This window comes from Rhinoderma darwinii, chromosome 10 (assembly GCF_050947455.1).
Source record: "Rhinoderma darwinii isolate aRhiDar2 chromosome 10, aRhiDar2.hap1, whole genome shotgun sequence".
NCBI lineage: Eukaryota > Metazoa > Chordata > Amphibia > Anura > Rhinodermatidae > Rhinoderma > Rhinoderma darwinii.
This window is the reverse complement of record NC_134696.1, coordinates 104,645,486-104,663,792: the sequence shown is the minus strand read 5'-3', so window position 1 is coordinate 104,663,792 and position 18,307 is coordinate 104,645,486. Positions and strand designations below refer to the sequence as shown.

The window sequence follows — 18,307 nt, the reverse complement described above, 5'->3', positions numbered from 1 at the left end:
ATAAAAACAAAACAATAATCCATGTTAAGAGCTATGAAAAGGGGGTAAACCAACTGCACCTCGTATTCTGCAGAAGAACTTACACTATGAGGTCACCGGTCAGACGGACCAGGGACAAAAGAACATGCTTGAGGGAAGCGGCCAGGGACAGGCTGGGGCTGCACAACGTGCCCAGGTGGGCAGCCTGCACTGCTCCGATGTAGCTTTCTGAAGGGATGGTATCATTGGCGAAGGCATTGCGCTACAAAATAAGACGGTGCAGCGTTATTGATAACGATGCAATGATAATATTACGCTTTTACCTGGATTTCTGTCGCTGAACAATCGCTACTCACCCATGACCCAATACTGGGGAATTCATTGGTGTGAATATTGTTCCATGACTCACATAAGGTCTGCACCGCATTCGGTAGGTTCTGAATCAAGACGGGTCCTGGGGAGAGAAAAGTTTCCACAATTTGTTAGATGAATAAATTTTAAGGACAAAGCCATTTTTTGTTTTTCACTTCCCGGCTTCGAAGAGCCATAACTTTTTTTATTTTTCCGTCAATAGAGCGGTGTGAGGGTTTATTTTTTGCGGGAGGAGTTGCGGTTTCTATTGGTAGCATAGCTCCATATAATGTACAGGGAAGCTGAAAAAAAAAAATTTGGAAAAAACTGCGATTCCTCCATTCTTTTTTGGGTTCCGTTTTTACGTCTTTCACCGTGTGGTAAAAACAACAACTTAACTTTATTCTGTGGCTCAATACGATTACGGTGATATCAAAAATAGATAGATTTTTTATATTTTACTACTTTAAAAAAAAAAAAAACTTTGTTAAAAAAATTTAAATAGTCTTGGGCCATAACTTTTTTATTTTTCACCGATTGAGCGGTGCGAGGGCTTATTTTTTGCGGGATGAGCTGTAGTTATTATTGGTACATATGACTTTTTGATCACTTTTTATTACAGAGCTAAGGTGACCAAAACACAGCGATTTTGGCGGTTTACATTTTTTATGGCGTTCACCGTGCGCGTTAAATAACGATATATTGTAATAGTTCAGACTTTTACAGACGCAGCGATACCAGTTTTTTTTACTTTTTACATTACTTTAGAGGGAAAAAATGGGAAAAGGTGGGTTTTTAAAATGTTACATTTTCTTTTTTACTACTAAACACTTTATTTCACGTCTTTATACATTTTATTAGTCCCCCTAGGGGACAGGAACCAGCGATCATTAGGCCCCTGGGCTGCCCATAACAAGCATCGTCATCCCCCGATCTCGTTGCGGGGGGGGGGTGAGCTGTTAGAGGGGGCCGCCACCCTCTTTTCAACACCTCAAGCGGTTGCGATTGACCGCAGCATTTGAGGGGTTAAACAGCCAGGAACAGTGAGATCGCTGCGGCTCGCTGTTAGTCCAGGGTGTCGGCTGTAAAACACAGCAGACACCTGCAGCATATGGAACGCACTCCATACTTCTCCCCCTGCACCAGGACGTACCGGTACGTCCTGGTGCATTAAGGGGTTAAGTTTTACATTAGAAGAGATAACTGTCTGATGACGACAAAAAAACGGCAATCCAAAAAAAAAGTGAAATATCCATAAAGAATGGCTGGTCATTAAAGGGCCATCATACTAATGAAATCCCATAGACCTACATGAGCAGTAAAGACCATCCTTGTCCCGTATGGCCAATGAAGCACTTGATATGTTCCCCTGGGATCAGGTGAAAATGGTCGAGCCAAAGGAACATCGCAAAATGACCCCTTATTGTAGGCGGCAGTGGTAAACTGAAGCTTCACCTTTAATTACATTTATCTATATAATCAGCAAATATAAAACTAGAGAATTCTTAATGTTTTTTTGTATTTTTTTCAGCTCTCACATAATTGACATCGTTGCTACCTTGAAGCCGCCAACTAGCTGCTGTTGACGGACTTTATTTTTAGTAGCGTGTCTTTATTTAGCACTTTGAATGTACCAGGGGGCTCTAGGTCATGGCCACTGACTTCTTACCCAGTGTGTTCGCTTTGCAACGGGCAGATCCAATCGCGAGCACCGCTGCGTAGCCCTGCAGCTTCTTCTCCTCCGTACCCTCCTCGGGTAGGCTACGGAGCAAGTAACAGCGGGTAAGAGAGGCATACATGTCTAGGAGCTGTAAGGCGGCTGGCAGGAGGTTTTTAGCAACTTGTGAGGACTTCTGAGGGTCAGCCTCGGCTGACAGCTTAGAGAAGTGTTCATCCAGTGACACTTGCACCTTGCAGATCATAGCGTCTAACGTGTAAATACACTGCAGGTTGGGCCCTTTACTGAGCTGTTCGAATGTGTATCCATTAGAGCTGCAATAAGTTGAGATCTAGAATGAAGAATCAAGAAAAATCCAATAGTTAAGCATCAATTTTGGCATATGGGTGAGAAGGTGCCATCTAAATAAAGATGCAAACTAGAAGACCAACCTGCCGGGCGATGTACTCCTCTGCCACTTCTACGTCATATTTGATAGAGTTGCATTTGGCGGACGTTTCCTCTGTCAACGATGCCGCTTGCTCTGGCTTCATTCCCTGCTTCGCAAGATGATCCTAAATACCAATTTTAGAAGGTTACAATCATAAAAATGATCTATCTTTAAAGGGAATATGTCGCTAGAAATTATTATTATTTTTTTTAGTTAAACAATTATTTGAGTGATTACACATTGTTTTCATTTTTTCACAAGTCAGGAAATATTATAAATTAGAGTCTAATATATAACATTTCCATGTGCTGGTCACTAGAGGGAGCAGTTCCCAAAATTGCAGCATTGGCAATGTGGTAAAGCAACCTCATTGCTTTATGCTGCAAATTTGGGGTAGACACACTCGCTCTAGTGTCCTCACACAATTCCCCCTCCTTTATCCTGGCTAGAGCCAGGAGAAAGAGGGGGTTGAATCTTCAAATCTCCTAGACTGTGTGCCGCCATTTTCTGCACAGTGTAGGAGGATTAGATACAGGGCTCAGCAGACCGTAGAACACGAACATATTACACACATCACATCCACAAACATAAATTACCTGCTCCTGCCGCCTCCGCTCCTATTCCTTGCGCCTTCGGTTTCTTGAACATATGGCCGGAAGACACGGCCGGAAGTCGTCATCTTACTTTCCAGCAGCGGCTTCCGGTCCACATGAAAATGGCGCTGGATTTCGCTCTCCTAACTAGCTTCGTATTGGTCTGTGTGGGAGCGGCGCATGCGCCGTTCCCACACAGACGGCGTACACTGCAGTGCATGGAACGGCTCCCGTTCCCATTCTCTGTGGGGATGTATGTGCCGTATTCCATCTCTATATGTGTCGTTAATCGACACATACAGAGATGAAAAAAATAAAATGGCAGCCCCCATAGAGAAGTAAAAATGAAAAGAAAAAAGTAGAACACACAACACAAGTAAAAAAATTTTTTTTTATCATACTAAAAGCAATATGATAAAAAAATAAAACATTTAATGACACCTTCCCTTTAACTTCTACAGCCAAGATTATCTTGTGAAGTGAGCGTCTTGCGTCTTACCTTTATCCAGAGCTGGTATGATGGGACTCGGAGCCGAGATGCCCAACGCAAGGTGTGAAGAATCTCACATTCACTAGGTCCGGAGACATTCTGAGACAGCTGCTTCATGTAGTGCTTGGAGGGCGGTAAAATTCCCAGAATCCTCCACAGTATAAGGAAGTGATACTGAAGGGCACAAGCCTCCTAAAGAGAAAAGAAAGACATTTCATAAAATGGGAGACAGAAAGGGGAGATCTCCGCCCTGTAACCCGTGCGGACAGTTCGAGCGCTCACCAGGGCTGTGATGCTTTTGTTCTCATTCCTCCGAACGGTGTCGAGCTGTGACCCAGCGGCCAGTAAAGTAACGAGGGCGGTGTACAAGTCATCGTACTTCAGCGCTCGAGAGAAGAGGACGTCACACACCTGCAGAGAACGACGAGAATAAACGATGCGTCATACGTGACATGCCCCGTGTACGCTCAGGGACACAGGAGAGAAGTCCTCACCTCGGTATCAAGCCGATGCAGGTCGTCTTCAGAGGCCTCCTGGGTGAGGATACTGTAGAATCGGGGCTGTGGAGCAGCATCTGTGACAAAGAAACATTACAAGGGATTAATTAATCTTGTTCTTGGGAAAAAAAAATGAAATTAAAACTCAGGACTATGATAGATATATATATATTCCTTCTACTACTACTCGACTGATGATCAGGCAATGTATAGGGGAGATACGGAGCGCTAATATTTGAAGGCAAATGCAAGAGGAGATTTTAAAGGGAACCGGTCACCAGCATGTCACTTATTAACCCCCCCCCCCCCCCCCCCAGTGGCAGCTGCTGTCAGAAGTCCATTGCCGTTATCCCCTCTCCTAAAGAACGGTCTGCAAAAAATGTTGCGCCTTTTACGGTAATAATCCGTCAGTCTCGTTCGTTCTTCTTATGCCCGAAAACTGGTCCTCCCTGAATGCCCAAATCTCATCTGAAATAGTGCTCATGCGCCCGTCATTTATGGTCCAACACCCTTCCCTGCTTCGCCTGGGTCTCAAATCTAGTTACTGCGCATGCGCCGCTAATCTCCCGTTGTGAACATGCACCAGGACATCGATGCGCAAGCGAAGAGTTTGGGGTGTGCTGAGAGGAGGCGAGGAGCTGTCAATCAAAGTAAGGAGGCGGGGTTAACTCAGAAAGGCTTGAGGAATCAAGATATGACTTATGCTCATTAGCATACGGCACGGGAACACTAAAAAACGGAATACTAAAGCTACAGATCATACTTAGAAGTTACATATAAATGATTTTTCACCCACTTCCACCAGGTATTGCTGGTTTAATAGGTGAGATGCTGGTGACAGGTTCCCTTTAAGGACTTGCTGGAGGATAGGGTCATCTCTGGACACAGGTAGGGTACTTCCTTAACATAACAGACCCTAAGTAATGGTTCACCTCATCACCACCACTGCTACATACACCATTTCCATTCTATTATCTCACCTGTAGTGCAGTGTTTAGTCCAATTTTCTTCAACCTCTTTGAATCCATAATACAAAGCCGAAGTGCGACCAGTCCCCTCGTGTGATGACCCAGAGCCAAGGGGAGGTGTAAGCAGATTATATTGCACCTACAGATATTGTAATACACCCCATAAAAGGAAAATTACACGTCATAAATGCCCTAAATACCCTAGTATTACAGACAGAAGTTTCTACTTAAAAGATCAGGATTCATCCCAAACCTTACCTGCTCAAAGAGGTAGAGAGGTGGCTTGGAGTACTGGTGCAAGAGATAGTCCAACACTAGAAGTAATCTCGCGAGGAGGAGGGGGACAGCCGGCAACTGGGATTCCAGATTACTGGCCAAGTCCTGCAGTGTCTGTATACAGAGCAATAGGATACTCTGGCGCCCCCTATCTGATAAATTGTGAAAGATTAGAAGAAGCAGCTGAAGATGATCCACATTGACGTCTTCTATATCCCCTGGTACCACTCCCTGGAGGGCATTCTGTTTCAGGGTCCCAACAAACCTGAGTGAAAAAGATTAATGATGTTAGAAAAACTGACAAAACTCATTCACGAGTGGAAATCATCAGAACACAATAATATTATTTACAAAACAGGTTGAGAGCACACGACCGAGACTCATGAAATATACCAGAGTATGAGTATTAATAGATTGCATTCTATCTGGTCTACAACTTCAGTGTCCTGAACTATTATATCCAACATGCAAATGACAGTAATTACTGTGAATAAGGGCCTGTTCACATCACCGTTGCCCTTCCGTTGAGGGGTAGCGTCTGAGGTTTCCATCAGGATTACCCAACGGAAAGGCAAATAGAAACCTAGGCTTCTGTTTGCATCACCATTGCTATCAATGGTGGCGGAAACGCTGCAAAAAGAAAGTTGTGTTTACAATGACCTCCCCCTCCCCTATATCGCTGTGTCAGCAGTTTTGAGGCCTTAAAGGGAATGTGTTGCCAGAAAAACATGTTTTGTTTTTTTTAATTAAACATTTAGTGTGTGGGTGATTAAACATTGTTCACATTTTTTTTATTTTTTTCACGAGTCAGGAAATATTATAAATTAATTCTAATTTATAGTATTACCCATTTCTGGTCACTAGATGGAGCTATTCCCAAAATTGCAGCATTGCAAAATTGGGTAAAAAGCCCTCGCTCTAGTGAGCTCTCAGCATCCCCCCCCTCCTTTATCCTGGCTAGTGCCGGGATAAACGAGGGGTTTGAACGGTGTAACCTCCTACACTGTGTCGCCATTTTTTGAGCTAACACACAGTGTAGTAGGTTTACATACAGTAGTAAACAAACACGAACATACATTGAAATCTCTTACCTGCTCCTGCCGCCGCGGCTCCCTCCGGCCCGTCCGCTCCGTCTGCTGCCGCTGGTCCAAGTGCACAAGTCCGGAAGCCGCGACCGGAAGTAGTAATATTACTGTCCGGCCGCGACTTCCGGTCCACAGGAAAATGGCGCCGGACGGCGCCAATTTCAAATTGGACTGTGTGGGAGCGGCGCATGCGCAGTTCCCACACAGACGCCGTACACACAAGTGAATGGGACGGGAGCCGTTCGCAGTCCCTATGGGACTGTGGCTGCCGTATTCCATGTCTGTATGTGTCGTTAATCGACACATACAGAAATGGAACAAAAAATGGCAGCCCCCATAGGGAAGGAAAAGTGTAAAAATAAGAAAAAGTAAAACACAAACACACAAATAAATATAAACGTTTTTAATAAAGCACTAACATCTTTAACATATGAAAAAATAATTTGTGATGACACTGTTCCTTTAAGGGGGTTTTACACTCCGGTCTTAAAAGGGCAGTGATCAACAGATGAACGAGAAAATGCTCAATCATCTACTGATCGTATCGTTTTAAAAAAGGAAAAGATTATCGCTGTCGGCAGCACATCTTCATGTAAAGAGGGAGACGCGCTGCCGACATGATAATAATGTATGGGGACGAGCGATCGGAGTAACGACTGCTCGTCCCCATCCATAGATACGTGTGACAGGAGCAAACGAGCGCCGATCAACGATGTCTTGACTGGTGTAAAAAGGCCTTTAAAAGTGCTGAAAGATTCCCTTTAACCAACAAGCTGAAAACCTGTGTGCAGATAGCAAGTGTTTCTGATTGTCAGATGTGTCTATTATTTATCAAGTCTCATCATCGGGTTAACACCAAAATAATTAGGTCCTGTATCATTTAATTTGCTGTTGTAATTGGAAGCATAGCATGGACTTACCTCTCCCACACATGAAGACATTCTGGTACGTCCGGCTCTCCCTGTATGCTAGCCTTGTGCTGCCACAGCAGCAGGAGACGTGACAGTACAGAAAGACTCTGAGGATGGATGTACAGGGGCCAAGGACCCTCACCGAGAGGGGCAATGCCTAGGTGCTGTAGAAGAGCGCTCTGCCAAGCAAAAAAAAGTTGCAAAAATTGGTGCACTGGAGAATGAAAGACCCATGTGATTTCACAGAACTTTATCTTCAGATCCCGTGTTTGGCACAATGGTAGGTGTTAAAGGTCCTCCCGTTCTGGGCTGTGTAAACGAGCGCCGATCAATGAGACCACTCGTTGATCAGCGCTCTTTTCACAAGTAGCTAGTATGGGGACGAGCGCTCGTTACTCCGATCTCTCGTCCCCATACATTATCATCATGTCGGCAGCACGTCTCCCTGCTTACACACCAAGATGTGCCGCCGACAACCAGAATATTTCACTTTTTTAAAAACGACACGACCAGCAGATGATCCAGCGTTTGCTCGTTCATCTGCCGGTCGCTGTCCTGTCTACACAGGGTATTCGTTAATTGCAGATGCATGTGCTTATCCTGGCGTGTTATAGATTACCTGTAGTGTGGGAGACTGAAGATCAGAGGTCACCAAACAATGATTAAACTGATACAAAGCCACCGCAAAATCCTCATCGGATGACACTAAAAGAGATGAAGAAATTGTGTGGTGAGAAAACGGTTATTCCCTGCAAGGTAACCAGGCCGTGTCTTCAGACCCCGCACCTTTCAGTCCATCCTTGTCCACGTCTTTGATGATACAGGCCAGGGTGGACATATGCTGCTCCGTCAGTGATACACTTAGGTAATTCCGGATGAAATTGCTGCGTGAATTCAGCATGCAGCTGGTGATAAAGTTCAGCGCATTGGAGGCGAGGCTTAGAAACTGGAGGAAAACAGAGGTTAGGTTACCAATCAGAAGAGGGATTGTGGGGGAGATGTATCCAACCTGGTGCAAAGGAGAAGTGGAGTAGTTGCCCAATCAGCTCACGTCTTTTATTTTCCAAAGGGACTTTGAAAAATAAGAGGTTGAATCTGATTGCTTGCTACGGGCAATTTTTTCTCTTTTCCTTTGCACCAGTTTGGATACAATGACTTTGTTTGTCGTTTTATAAGACTGATGTATATGAAGATCCCCGGTGGTATTCGTACCAGTTCTGGATCCTTGCGACTGGCCAAGATATTGCCATTTCCAGCCGGGTTCTGTTTGCTTGGACTCTTGGCTCTAGGAGAGCTCTCGAGAGGCGGTGGTGGTGGAGGCGGCGGAGGAACCTTCTCTTTAGATGGAGAGATGGTCTCTTCAAACCATTGTCCCAGGATAGGTTCACTGTCATCATCTGTATGAACATATCAAGCATAAGAATAAAGTCTTTAATAGAAAAACTCCACCTAACCAAAAATAAAACACTCCATGGCTAAAATCTAAATAAAATGTTGAGCAAGTTTGTAATCTTGACTTTTGGGACGATCTTGAGCTACATGATGTTTTCTTCTCCTTTCAGGTCCAAAGCTAAATTCGGAATTCTAATATTTTACGGTTACCAGAGAGAAGTGCATTATGGGAAGTTAAATGACAGTCAGAGCTTGGCTTTTAGGTCACATGACAGACAACAGGGTGGAACTAAATCACAGTGTTTCCAAAGTTGACCAGAAGACTTTTGAAAGCAGCTCTGGATGTGAATGGAGAAAACATAAAAATGGCCAAAATCAATCTATATATATATGTAGACTTACCGCATTATGTAGACTTACCGCAAAGACTACTGTATATGCCGCTAAGCAAACAAAAAAAACATTATACATGCCAGCTAATAACAGCGTACACGGAGGTGTAAGTTACCTTGACTGCTGTCTTCCTCTGTGCTGCTGAAGTCATCTTCATAGTACGTGTTAGAGTCTGTGGACGCACTGGCATCGCTACTGACAGAGCCTTTCCTCTGTCGTTGTAATACACAGGCCTGTGAGTATAAGGGGGAAACTTTTAACCAAGTCACTTCACCTAAGGAAGCCCCTGGTCACCCAAAATGTGAATAATTGTTAGTGAAATATCAACTTAATTAAGTCACAACAATTACAAAATGTTCTTCTTTTAGAAAAAAAAAATCTCACCTTGCGGTAGGATGTGGACAGGACTGTAAACAGCAGATTTGTCAGAGGAACGGCATCAATGAGTCTCTGGATTCTCTGGATGGATGTGCTCTGGGCTGTGATGCTAAGTTCGGCTAGGGGTCCATCTGTATCCCAGGCTTGCTGCTTAAGAAAATAATGAATAGAACCTTCTAAATAAGAAACTGGGGGGGATTTTTCAATGTGTTCAAGCATCTTCATTTTCAAGACCTCTGCTTTCTGTCTGTGAATGGAAATCCTTAAAGAGTCTCTGTCACCACATTATAAGTGCCCTATCTCCTACATAAGGAGATCGGCGCTATAATGTAGGTGCCAGCAGTGCTTTTTATTTTAAAAAAATAATTTATTTTCACCACTTTATTAGCTTTATGCTAATGAGTTTCTCAATGGACTACTGTGCCTGTTTTACTATTGACCAAGTGGGCGTTGCACAGAGGAGTGTATGACGCTGACCAATCAGTGACCAATCAGCGTCATACACTTCTCTCCATTCATTTAGTCAACACATAGGGATCCTTTTAGATCGTTATGTGCTGTCTTATACGGACACATTAACGATACTGAAGTGTTTAGACAGTGAATAGACATTCCACGGAATGTCTAGTCACAATCCCGGCACTTCGTTAATGTTTCTGTGGTAGTTACCGCAGAGCAAGCATAATCTCGCGAGATTACGCTGTAAATTACAGGTTACAGCGAGATTACGCTTCCTCTGCTGTAACTACCACAGAAACATTAACAAAGTGCCGGGATTGTGACTAGACATTCCGTGGAATGTCTATTCACTGTCTAAACACTTCAGTATCGTTAATGTGTCCGTATAAGACAACACATAGTGATCTAGCAGGATCCCTATGCGCTGCCTAAATGAATGGAGAGAAGTGTATGACGCTGATTGGTCACTGATTGGTCAGCGTCATACACTCCTCTGTGCAACGCCCACTTGGTCAATAGTAAAACAGGCACAGTAGTCCATTGAGAAACTCATTAGCATAAAGCTAAAATGGCTAATAACGTGGTGAAAATAGATCATTTTTTAAAAATAAAAAGCACTGCTGGCACCTACATTATAGCGCCGATCTCCTTTGCAGGAAATAGGGCACTTATAATGTGGTGACAGAGACGCTTTAAATCCAGGGGCTCCTGATCATGTGTTGCCTAATTACAGTTTCCATTTACTGACAGAAAGCACAAATCAAACAGGAAAAAAAAAAAAGTGAGGAATTAAAATATATTAAAAAGTCACGCAACTTTATTTACATTGAACAGGAAACCTGTTAGGCAACTTTCACGTGCGGAGGATTACGTCAGGATTTAGGTGTGGATTCCGCACCTAAAACCTGACAGAATCTGCTAAAGTTCAGCCAACAATGCATGTGAACGGGGTATTCTAAAACCCACACGCACGCTGAGAAAACGCTTAAAATCCACAGCACGTTCATTATTGCCGCAGATTCCGCGATGAAGAGTTGCAGCTAAGTCCCTTTCAATTACAACGAGGCCTACACGTGTGCGGATCCGCCGGCCCTTTCGCCAGTCTGAATGTCAGATGTCTATGTCTGACGGGAACTTTCAAAAAATATTTAAAAAAAAAAAAAATTTAATTCACGTTGGATTTGTTTACAGCAGATCTGTGCCAACATGACCTTATGAATTAAAAAAAAATAAAGCATCAGGCCGGATTGCAGATGTGGTAAAGGATAAATGAAATAAGACGTCAGACCATCAATCACCTTGTGCAAAGTCTCCACCTGCAGATCTTGGAAGAGGGACGTGAGCAGCTTCAGTGCATGGTTTGCGAGCACGACGGACAGGACCCCAAATCCTTGGTGTCTAGTGGGAAAAAGAAAAACCACAGATCGGTTCAGCACTACCCTGGATTATTGTACACAATTACTAGACCAAAATATCTCTATGGTAGGGGACGACTTTAGATGTTAATCGCGAAGAAAACATTATTTCATTGAATTGCTTTTAGCACTTGGGCCCTCTTTTGATCATCTGATCGCTTTAGGGGGGAGGGGGGGTGCTGTCCTTGCTGTGGGTGAGTTATAGAATGTGACGCATTGTCGTCATCCGATGCTACACAGAAAAACAGACTAACATTTCCTGAAATAGTAATCACAAGGTCTCCAACCTAATATAAGGAGTGTAAAGTAACGACTACGCGTCTCAACTCTCAGCCAACTTACCCTTTACCAGGGCCAAGTTTTGGGGAGCCCACTCCTTCCTTTGTCCGGGCAATGTCTCGGACTCGGAGCGCTGCCAGTGGATCTTTCTCCTTCCCTTTGTCTGCCAGGGCTGTGGGGCTGAGATTGAGGATGAGGTACAGACTGTTCACGAGACACCAGGCCCCCAGGAGCTGGAAGTTCTGATAGTGCTAAACGAGAAAACCCACAAAAGCTCAACAACTCCAAAAAGTTAAAAATGTAAAGGCATAGGAAGTATTTATGAGTGTACAGGCGATCGATCTGTAGTTTTTATATATTTGTCAAGCCGCCACATGCGAATGAGTGGCAACCTGACACCCAAAGAAACACGTAGAATATACCATGTCAATCCGCAAACAAGGGGGGTGCATGGCTGTTGCTTGAGGAATATGAGGATTGTGTTCAGCAGCTCGGCTGTATTATTCGTGGCTGTATAGTGTAATTATGTCCATGCATTTTAAAGGGGTTTTCCAATACTTTTTTTATTTTTATTTTTTATTACTGCAACGCTTTTGAGTTTATCTATTAATGTCCCCTGAATATCATCTAATTTAAAAATAAATAATTTACCATTATGCTCTTTTGTCTACATTGAGAGTTTTGTTTACCTTTGTGTGTTCGTTGTCTCGCTTTTCCGGTCCTACAGTTCCCGACATGCACCGCTTGCGTCCCATAATGCAATGCGCCGGCAGTAGGAACTCATCACTCCTACTACACCCAACTATAAACATTTTCTGATCTCCGTTGCCATCTTACTTCTCTCATTAGATCAGTGAGAGCGACGATAAATGTGCAACATATCAGTGCTGTTCCAATCAACACTCTCACTTACAGAATAGTAAAAAAAAACAAAAAACTTAATTTGACCCCAAAAATGTATATTTCCCCAGAGCCGGAGTCCCAGAGCAGAGCGCTAGTATAGGCTGTGCTCCGGGACTCTAGGGAAGCCTCTGACATCACGGTCCATATATGGACAGTGATGTCAGGGGCTTCCCCAGTGCCAGAGTCCCGGGCAGTATAGGCTCTGCTCCAGGACTCTGTGGAATCCCCTAACCCAGCACAGGAGTCCTTGTCAGAGCGCTACTAGTACTCTGAATGGGACTCCAGCTCTGCTCCGGACATCACTGACATTTCTTCTGATAGTTTCCGGTCCACTTCTAGGTGAGAGAAAATGACGCGCAGGGGAAACCACGTGTAGAAACCACACATGCTCAGAGACCGGCAGTGTTTACCACGCATGCCCACTCCTGCGCTATCACAGCCCCTGCGCCACATTTTCTCTCCCCTAACAGCAGACCGAAAACTATCAGAAGAAAGCGAGTAACCGGTCCACCACTTCCTTCAGTGTCCAGTGATGTCAGGAATGACGTACCCGTATTTTGAGTCAGCCAGAAAACGGAACTCAAAGATCCCGGGCAGGGTAGCGCCGGAAGTAGGATTTATGCTACTGGAGACGCATCACGTGACCGGCGCTGGAATCGGGTGTTAGAAGATGAAATTAAAACTTAAGTAAATTAAAAATTACAATATTTTTATATGAGCAGTGAAAAAGAAACTAGTTCATTGGTTCCTGAAAATCCCTTTAACACAAATGACAACATACCGAGACAGGAACCCTGTATACAAGGTTATATGTGTACTAGAGAGTCTACCACCTACTTCAAAAGAAGGTACAAATTCCCCTCACCTCTCCGCCCGCTCTTCTTGAACTGCTTATCGCTTGTCCGATCATCTCGTAGATTTCCAGCTGTAACAAAGGATGAATCAAAATCTTTGCGTATTCTAATAATAAACAGGCGCACGCGGCTGCCAGCTGGACCACACACTTACGCATTTCTGTACGATAGTGGCAGCATCGTTTTCATAGTCTTCCTCTTTGGAACTTGTAGATCCAGTCCGCACCTGCTGGGCGCCCCCGACATGGAGGATTGCCATGCATGTCGCCACGCTGACCCCTACACACGGTGGGAAAGAGGTGGTCACGTTGGTGTAATGGACATGGAAACAGAGGAGAAATGCAAACAGAAGCGACATTTACCTGCATACAGGCAGCTCAGGGCCAGGAGCGTGACATCTTTAAGTCGAGGAGGGGTCAAAGGCTCCATAACAGGCAGGGACAGGGTGTCCAGTGCCATGGTCACATCAATCAAAAGGGAGTGAAACCTGTAAAGTGTCAGGACAGAGGTTTTAACCCTTCCATATGCGTCAGGCATCTGAATAATCATGCAGGACCCTTCACCGCACTATTAAATAAATATGGGAGGTCCTGCATGTAATACTTTCTATGGATCACTAATAAGCAGCCGTCTTACCCGTTACGAACAGCTGTGGCATCGCCAACCGTGGCTGGCATAATGAAGAAGTAGTTGGCGGATACGGCGTCTTGGAATCGGTTAATGTATCTTAAAAAGTACGGCAGGTTCAAACAGACGACCAGCAGCTTCTCGGATCCTCCTGCGGCACGGGAAGAAAAACCGCAACATAACGCACCAGATAGAAACAGCAAGACAAACTTATTTTTCGTTTATTCACACTCGTATTTCAAGAGTCGTAACTTATTTTTTTATTCCGTCGACTTGTTTATCGCGGGACGAGTTGGATTTTTCAATTGCACCATTTCTGGATGTATATAATATATAAATTCATTTTTATTGACTTTATTTTAGGAGAATTGACAATAAGCAGCTGTTCCAGGATTGATTTTCACGTTAGGAATTGACGCCGTTTACTGAGCAGCGTAAATAACATGTTACCTTTATTCTTTGTGTCGGCGCGATTACAGGGATACCAATGATATAAAGGTTTTAGACGTTTTCCTACGTTTGCACAACAAAAACCATTTAAATAAAAAAATTACTTGTTCTTGCATCGTCGCATTCCAAGAGCCGTAACCTTTCTTTTTCCGTCGATGTGGCCGTATGGGGGCTTGATTTTCGCTGGGTCAAGGTGTCTTTTGCAATAGTACATGGGACTTATTGATTAACTTTTGTTTTACTTTTTTTATGGGGGGAATGGGAGGAAAAAAAAAGGAATTTTGCCGTTGTTTTCTCGACGCCGTTTACCCGGCAGTTTAATAAATGTGTTAACTTTGTTGTTTGAGTCGCTACGATCGCGGCAATACCATATAGGTGTGAGTGTTATTTGTTTTGACAGTTCTACTAAATAAAGGACAAAAAAGTGGTATATATATATAATTTTTTTTAAACTTTATTTAACTATTTTACTTTTTTATTTTGTCCACTAGGGGGCTTCACGTTGCGATCTTTCGATCGCAGATAAAATACTTTGGTAAACTTAGTATACAGAAGTACGGCCTAATAGGCAGTTGCTGAAGGCAGACCTGGGGTCCTTTGTAAGGCCCCCGGCTGCCATGGAAACCCAACTGCGCCTCTCAATTTCTTTGCGGGGGCGCTGATGGGGTGACTGAGGACGCTCGCTCCTTCTATCAAACACATTAGACGCGGCTGTCGCGATGGACTGTGGAATCCAATGGGTTAAACTGCCGTCAGAGAAAGCTTCGATTCCGACAGTTGGGGCAGGAGCCAGGCTGTGTATAACACCGTATCGCGTGGGCACAGTGGCAGTACCCGAGCAATTAGATGACGGGTATATCCAGCCTTACGTGGGAACGAGCATATATCCGTATTTTGTCGTAAAGGGGCTAAAGGTATAAAAAACAACAGAGGATAAAGGACGTGAATTAATTTACCAAGACTTTGCGGCACATTTCCCACCTTGTGGTCGGGATAAAACCGGAGCTGCTGCAACCCTCCAATGGCACGAAAAACAATATTAGAAATAAAGGGCACGATGAGTAGCGAGCCGAAGTCAAGTTATCCAGAGCGGAACAGGAACACTGGGAAAAGTGGCCGTGACTGCTGGGATTTGGAAAGGACTGCGGCAGCGCAATAGGACGGTGTTCACGACGCTTATTACGTGCTGCACAATCCCATCCTCCGCACTAATAAGTATCGGCTTATGGCGCCATCTTACCCAGTTCCTGCAGGCTGGACACGTTCTGTGCTATGAAGATGCTCCTGGTTTTAGCTGCAGATGCCGCATCCGATGCGTCGTCCACCTCCGTTTCCACCTAGTAATAAACCAAACATGTTAAAAATCCGTAAAAAAAATTAGAAACAATTATTAATATAGCGCGAACATATTTCACGGCACTTTACAATTCAGAGGGAACGCGCACAGACAATATCATGGAGTACTACACTCACCAGCCAGTATTGTGTGTGATGGTGGGGGGGATGCTGCTGCATAAAGGGGTCAGGGATTGTAATAGCCGTGTCGGATTTTTTTAGGGCAGGCTTAAAAGAGTGGATGTTGGGAATGAAAGAAGTTTGCAGGATTAGAAAAACACATTACCCCTTTCTTCCAAAACCAGCACCAGACGTGTCCACAGGTTGTGTCTTGTATTGCGGCTCTGCCCAGTTCACTTCAATGGAGCTGATCTGCAATACCTGACGCAGCACAAGGACGGATGTGGAACTATTTCTAGAATAAAGAGCATGTGTTTCTCTAATCCTGGACGACCCCTTTAATAGGATTGTGAGGGGCAGCGCGTTCCAGAAAACTGGTGCAGCACGAGAAAAGTCTTGGGGACGGGAGATTTGGATTATGGAGGATGTTAGTCTTAGATCAGTGGCAGAGGGTAGAGGATGGATGGGGTGGTAGACAGACATGAGGGAGGAGATGAAAGAAGGTGCAGCACTGTGGAGAGCTTTGTGGGTGAGAGGAATACGTTTAAATTGAATTCTAAAGTTAATGGGCATCCAATGCAGTGACTGGCACAGGGTAGCGAAGCACTGCAGTGACTAGCACAAAAGAGACATTGGTGTAGCAGTCTAGTGCAGTGAGTGACACAGAGTAGAGGCATTGGTGTAGTGATCTAGTGCAGGGATTGGCACATGGTAGAGACAGGGTAGCGGTTCAGTGTTGTGACTGGCACATGTTAGAGGGTAGCGGTACAGTGTTGTGACTGGCACATGGTAGAGACAGGGTAGCAGTTCAGTGTTGTGACTGGCACATGTTAGAGACAGGGTAGCGGTTCAGTGTTGTGATTGGCACATGTTAGAGGGTAGCGGTTCAGTGTTGTGACTGGCACATGGTAGAGACAGGGTAGCGGTACAGTGTTGTGACTGGCACATGGTAGAGACAGGGTAGCGGTACAGTGTTGTGACTGGCACATGGTAGAGACAGGGTAGCGGTTCAGTGTTGTGACTGGCACATGGTAGAGACAGGGTAGCGGTTCAGTGCTATGACTGGCACATGGTAGAGACAGGGTAGCGATAGTGTTGTGACTGGCACATGGTAGAGACAGGGTAGCGGTTCAGTGCTATGACTGGCACATGGTAGAGACAGGGTAGCGGTACAGTGTTGTGACTGGCACATGGTAGAGACAGGGTAGCGGTTCAGTGCTGTGACTGGCACAGGTTAGAGGCATTGGTGTAGAGGTGGATCAGAAAGAGGAGCCTGGCTGCTGCATTCAGGAAAGATTGGAGAGTGGAGAGCTGAGTGAGAGAATTGCAGAGATTTGGGAACAGAGGAATGTGAAACTGGACAGATTTACTCTTCAGGATCCTAGAGAAGATGGGTGGCATTTCCGTGGCAGCTGTAAGGGCAGTCAGTCATTTTGGCTGTGACACAGTTTTCCCAGAAAAGCATATAAACAACAAATGAACAAATTGATTTTTTAACCCCATGAAGCACCAGCACGTCATGGTGCAGGGGGAAAGTATGGAGCACGCTCACAGGTTAGCACGCTCCATACGCTGCGGGTGTTGGCTGTGTTTTACAGCCGTTACCCGGGAGTAACGGGCAGGAACAGCGATCGCGCTATTCCTGGCAGTTTAGTCCCTCAAATGCTGCGGTCAATCGCGACCGCAGCATCTGGGGCGTTATAGAAGGGGTGCCGCCCTCCGACAGCCCCATAGCGCGATTGCGAGTCTCCAATGGTTGTCATGGCAGCCCAGGGGCCTAATGAAGGCCCCCAGGACTGCCTTCACTCTAACAATTGCTGCTTCAAGTCTCCTGGGGGAATAATAAAAGTTTAAGATTTTAGTAGTGAAATTTATTTATTTTTTAAATTAAGTAAAAAAAAAAAAAATAATCTTTTCCCATTTTTCCTCTAAAGTAATGTAAAAAAAAATAAAAAAAATAAATTGGTATCGCTGCTTCCGTAAAAGTCCGAACTATAACAATAAACCATTGTTAAATTTGCACGTTGAATAATATGTACAGCAACTTTCTGCTGACATTTTGACGCAGTAGGTGCCAAGTTACTAGAACATTACTTACCTCTGTGTGTGAGGAGGACGACGATGACGATGTGGAGCTTCTGGGGTTAAACACGGACGTCAGTTGGTTAAGAAAGTTCATTTTAACCTCTTTCTGGCGCAACTCTGGACTCAGAAGAACAGCGCTTTCTTTCTGATCCTCCACTGCTGGGAGAAGGAAATGTGAGAAGAAATCTTGAACACAAGCAGAATAGTGAGTGCAGCTCTGGAGTATAATACAGGATGTAACTGAGGATCAGTACAGGATAAGTAACGTATGTACACAGTGACTCCACCAGCAGAATAGTGAGTGCAGCTCTGGAGTATAATACAGGATGTAATTCAGGATCAGTACAGGATAAGTAATG

At 44.5% G+C, this 18,307-nt stretch overlaps 1 protein-coding gene across 22 annotated transcripts in view; it reads right to left on the bottom strand.

Annotated features, from left to right (window-relative positions):
* The window catches only part of UBR4 (ubiquitin protein ligase E3 component n-recognin 4), a 72,152-nt gene that overhangs the window by 47,588 nt on the left and 6,257 nt on the right, over positions 1-18,307 (bottom strand). For 13 of the 22 annotated variants that reach the window (XM_075840523.1, XM_075840529.1, XM_075840531.1 and 10 more), the window contains exons 5-27: positions 17,962-18,107; positions 15,649-15,745; positions 13,968-14,109; positions 13,694-13,818; positions 13,486-13,610; positions 13,343-13,402; positions 11,638-11,825; positions 11,179-11,278; positions 9,428-9,571; positions 9,159-9,276; positions 8,471-8,655; positions 8,045-8,204; positions 7,878-7,963; positions 7,268-7,437; positions 5,245-5,527; positions 4,999-5,125; positions 4,016-4,095; positions 3,804-3,932; positions 3,531-3,713; positions 2,440-2,562; positions 2,000-2,339; positions 336-433; positions 84-241 (exon numbers count right to left, since the gene is read on the bottom strand). In XM_075840523.1, coding sequence (XP_075696638.1) covers positions 84-241; positions 336-433; positions 2,000-2,339; positions 2,440-2,562; positions 3,531-3,713; positions 3,804-3,932; positions 4,016-4,095; positions 4,999-5,125; positions 5,245-5,527; positions 7,268-7,437; positions 7,878-7,963; positions 8,045-8,204; positions 8,471-8,655; positions 9,159-9,276; positions 9,428-9,571; positions 11,179-11,278; positions 11,638-11,825; positions 13,343-13,402; positions 13,486-13,610; positions 13,694-13,818; positions 13,968-14,109; positions 15,649-15,745; positions 17,962-18,107 — 3,367 coding nt within the window. The remainder of the gene's footprint in view (positions 1-83; positions 242-335; positions 434-1,999; positions 2,340-2,439; positions 2,563-3,530; positions 3,714-3,803; positions 3,933-4,015; positions 4,096-4,998; positions 5,126-5,244; positions 5,528-7,267; positions 7,438-7,877; positions 7,964-8,044; positions 8,205-8,470; positions 8,656-9,158; positions 9,277-9,427; positions 9,572-11,178; positions 11,279-11,637; positions 11,826-13,342; positions 13,403-13,485; positions 13,611-13,693; positions 13,819-13,967; positions 14,110-15,648; positions 15,746-17,961; positions 18,108-18,307) is intronic. The other 9 variants (XM_075840532.1, XM_075840544.1, XM_075840545.1 and 6 more) reach the window with 3 other exon arrangements.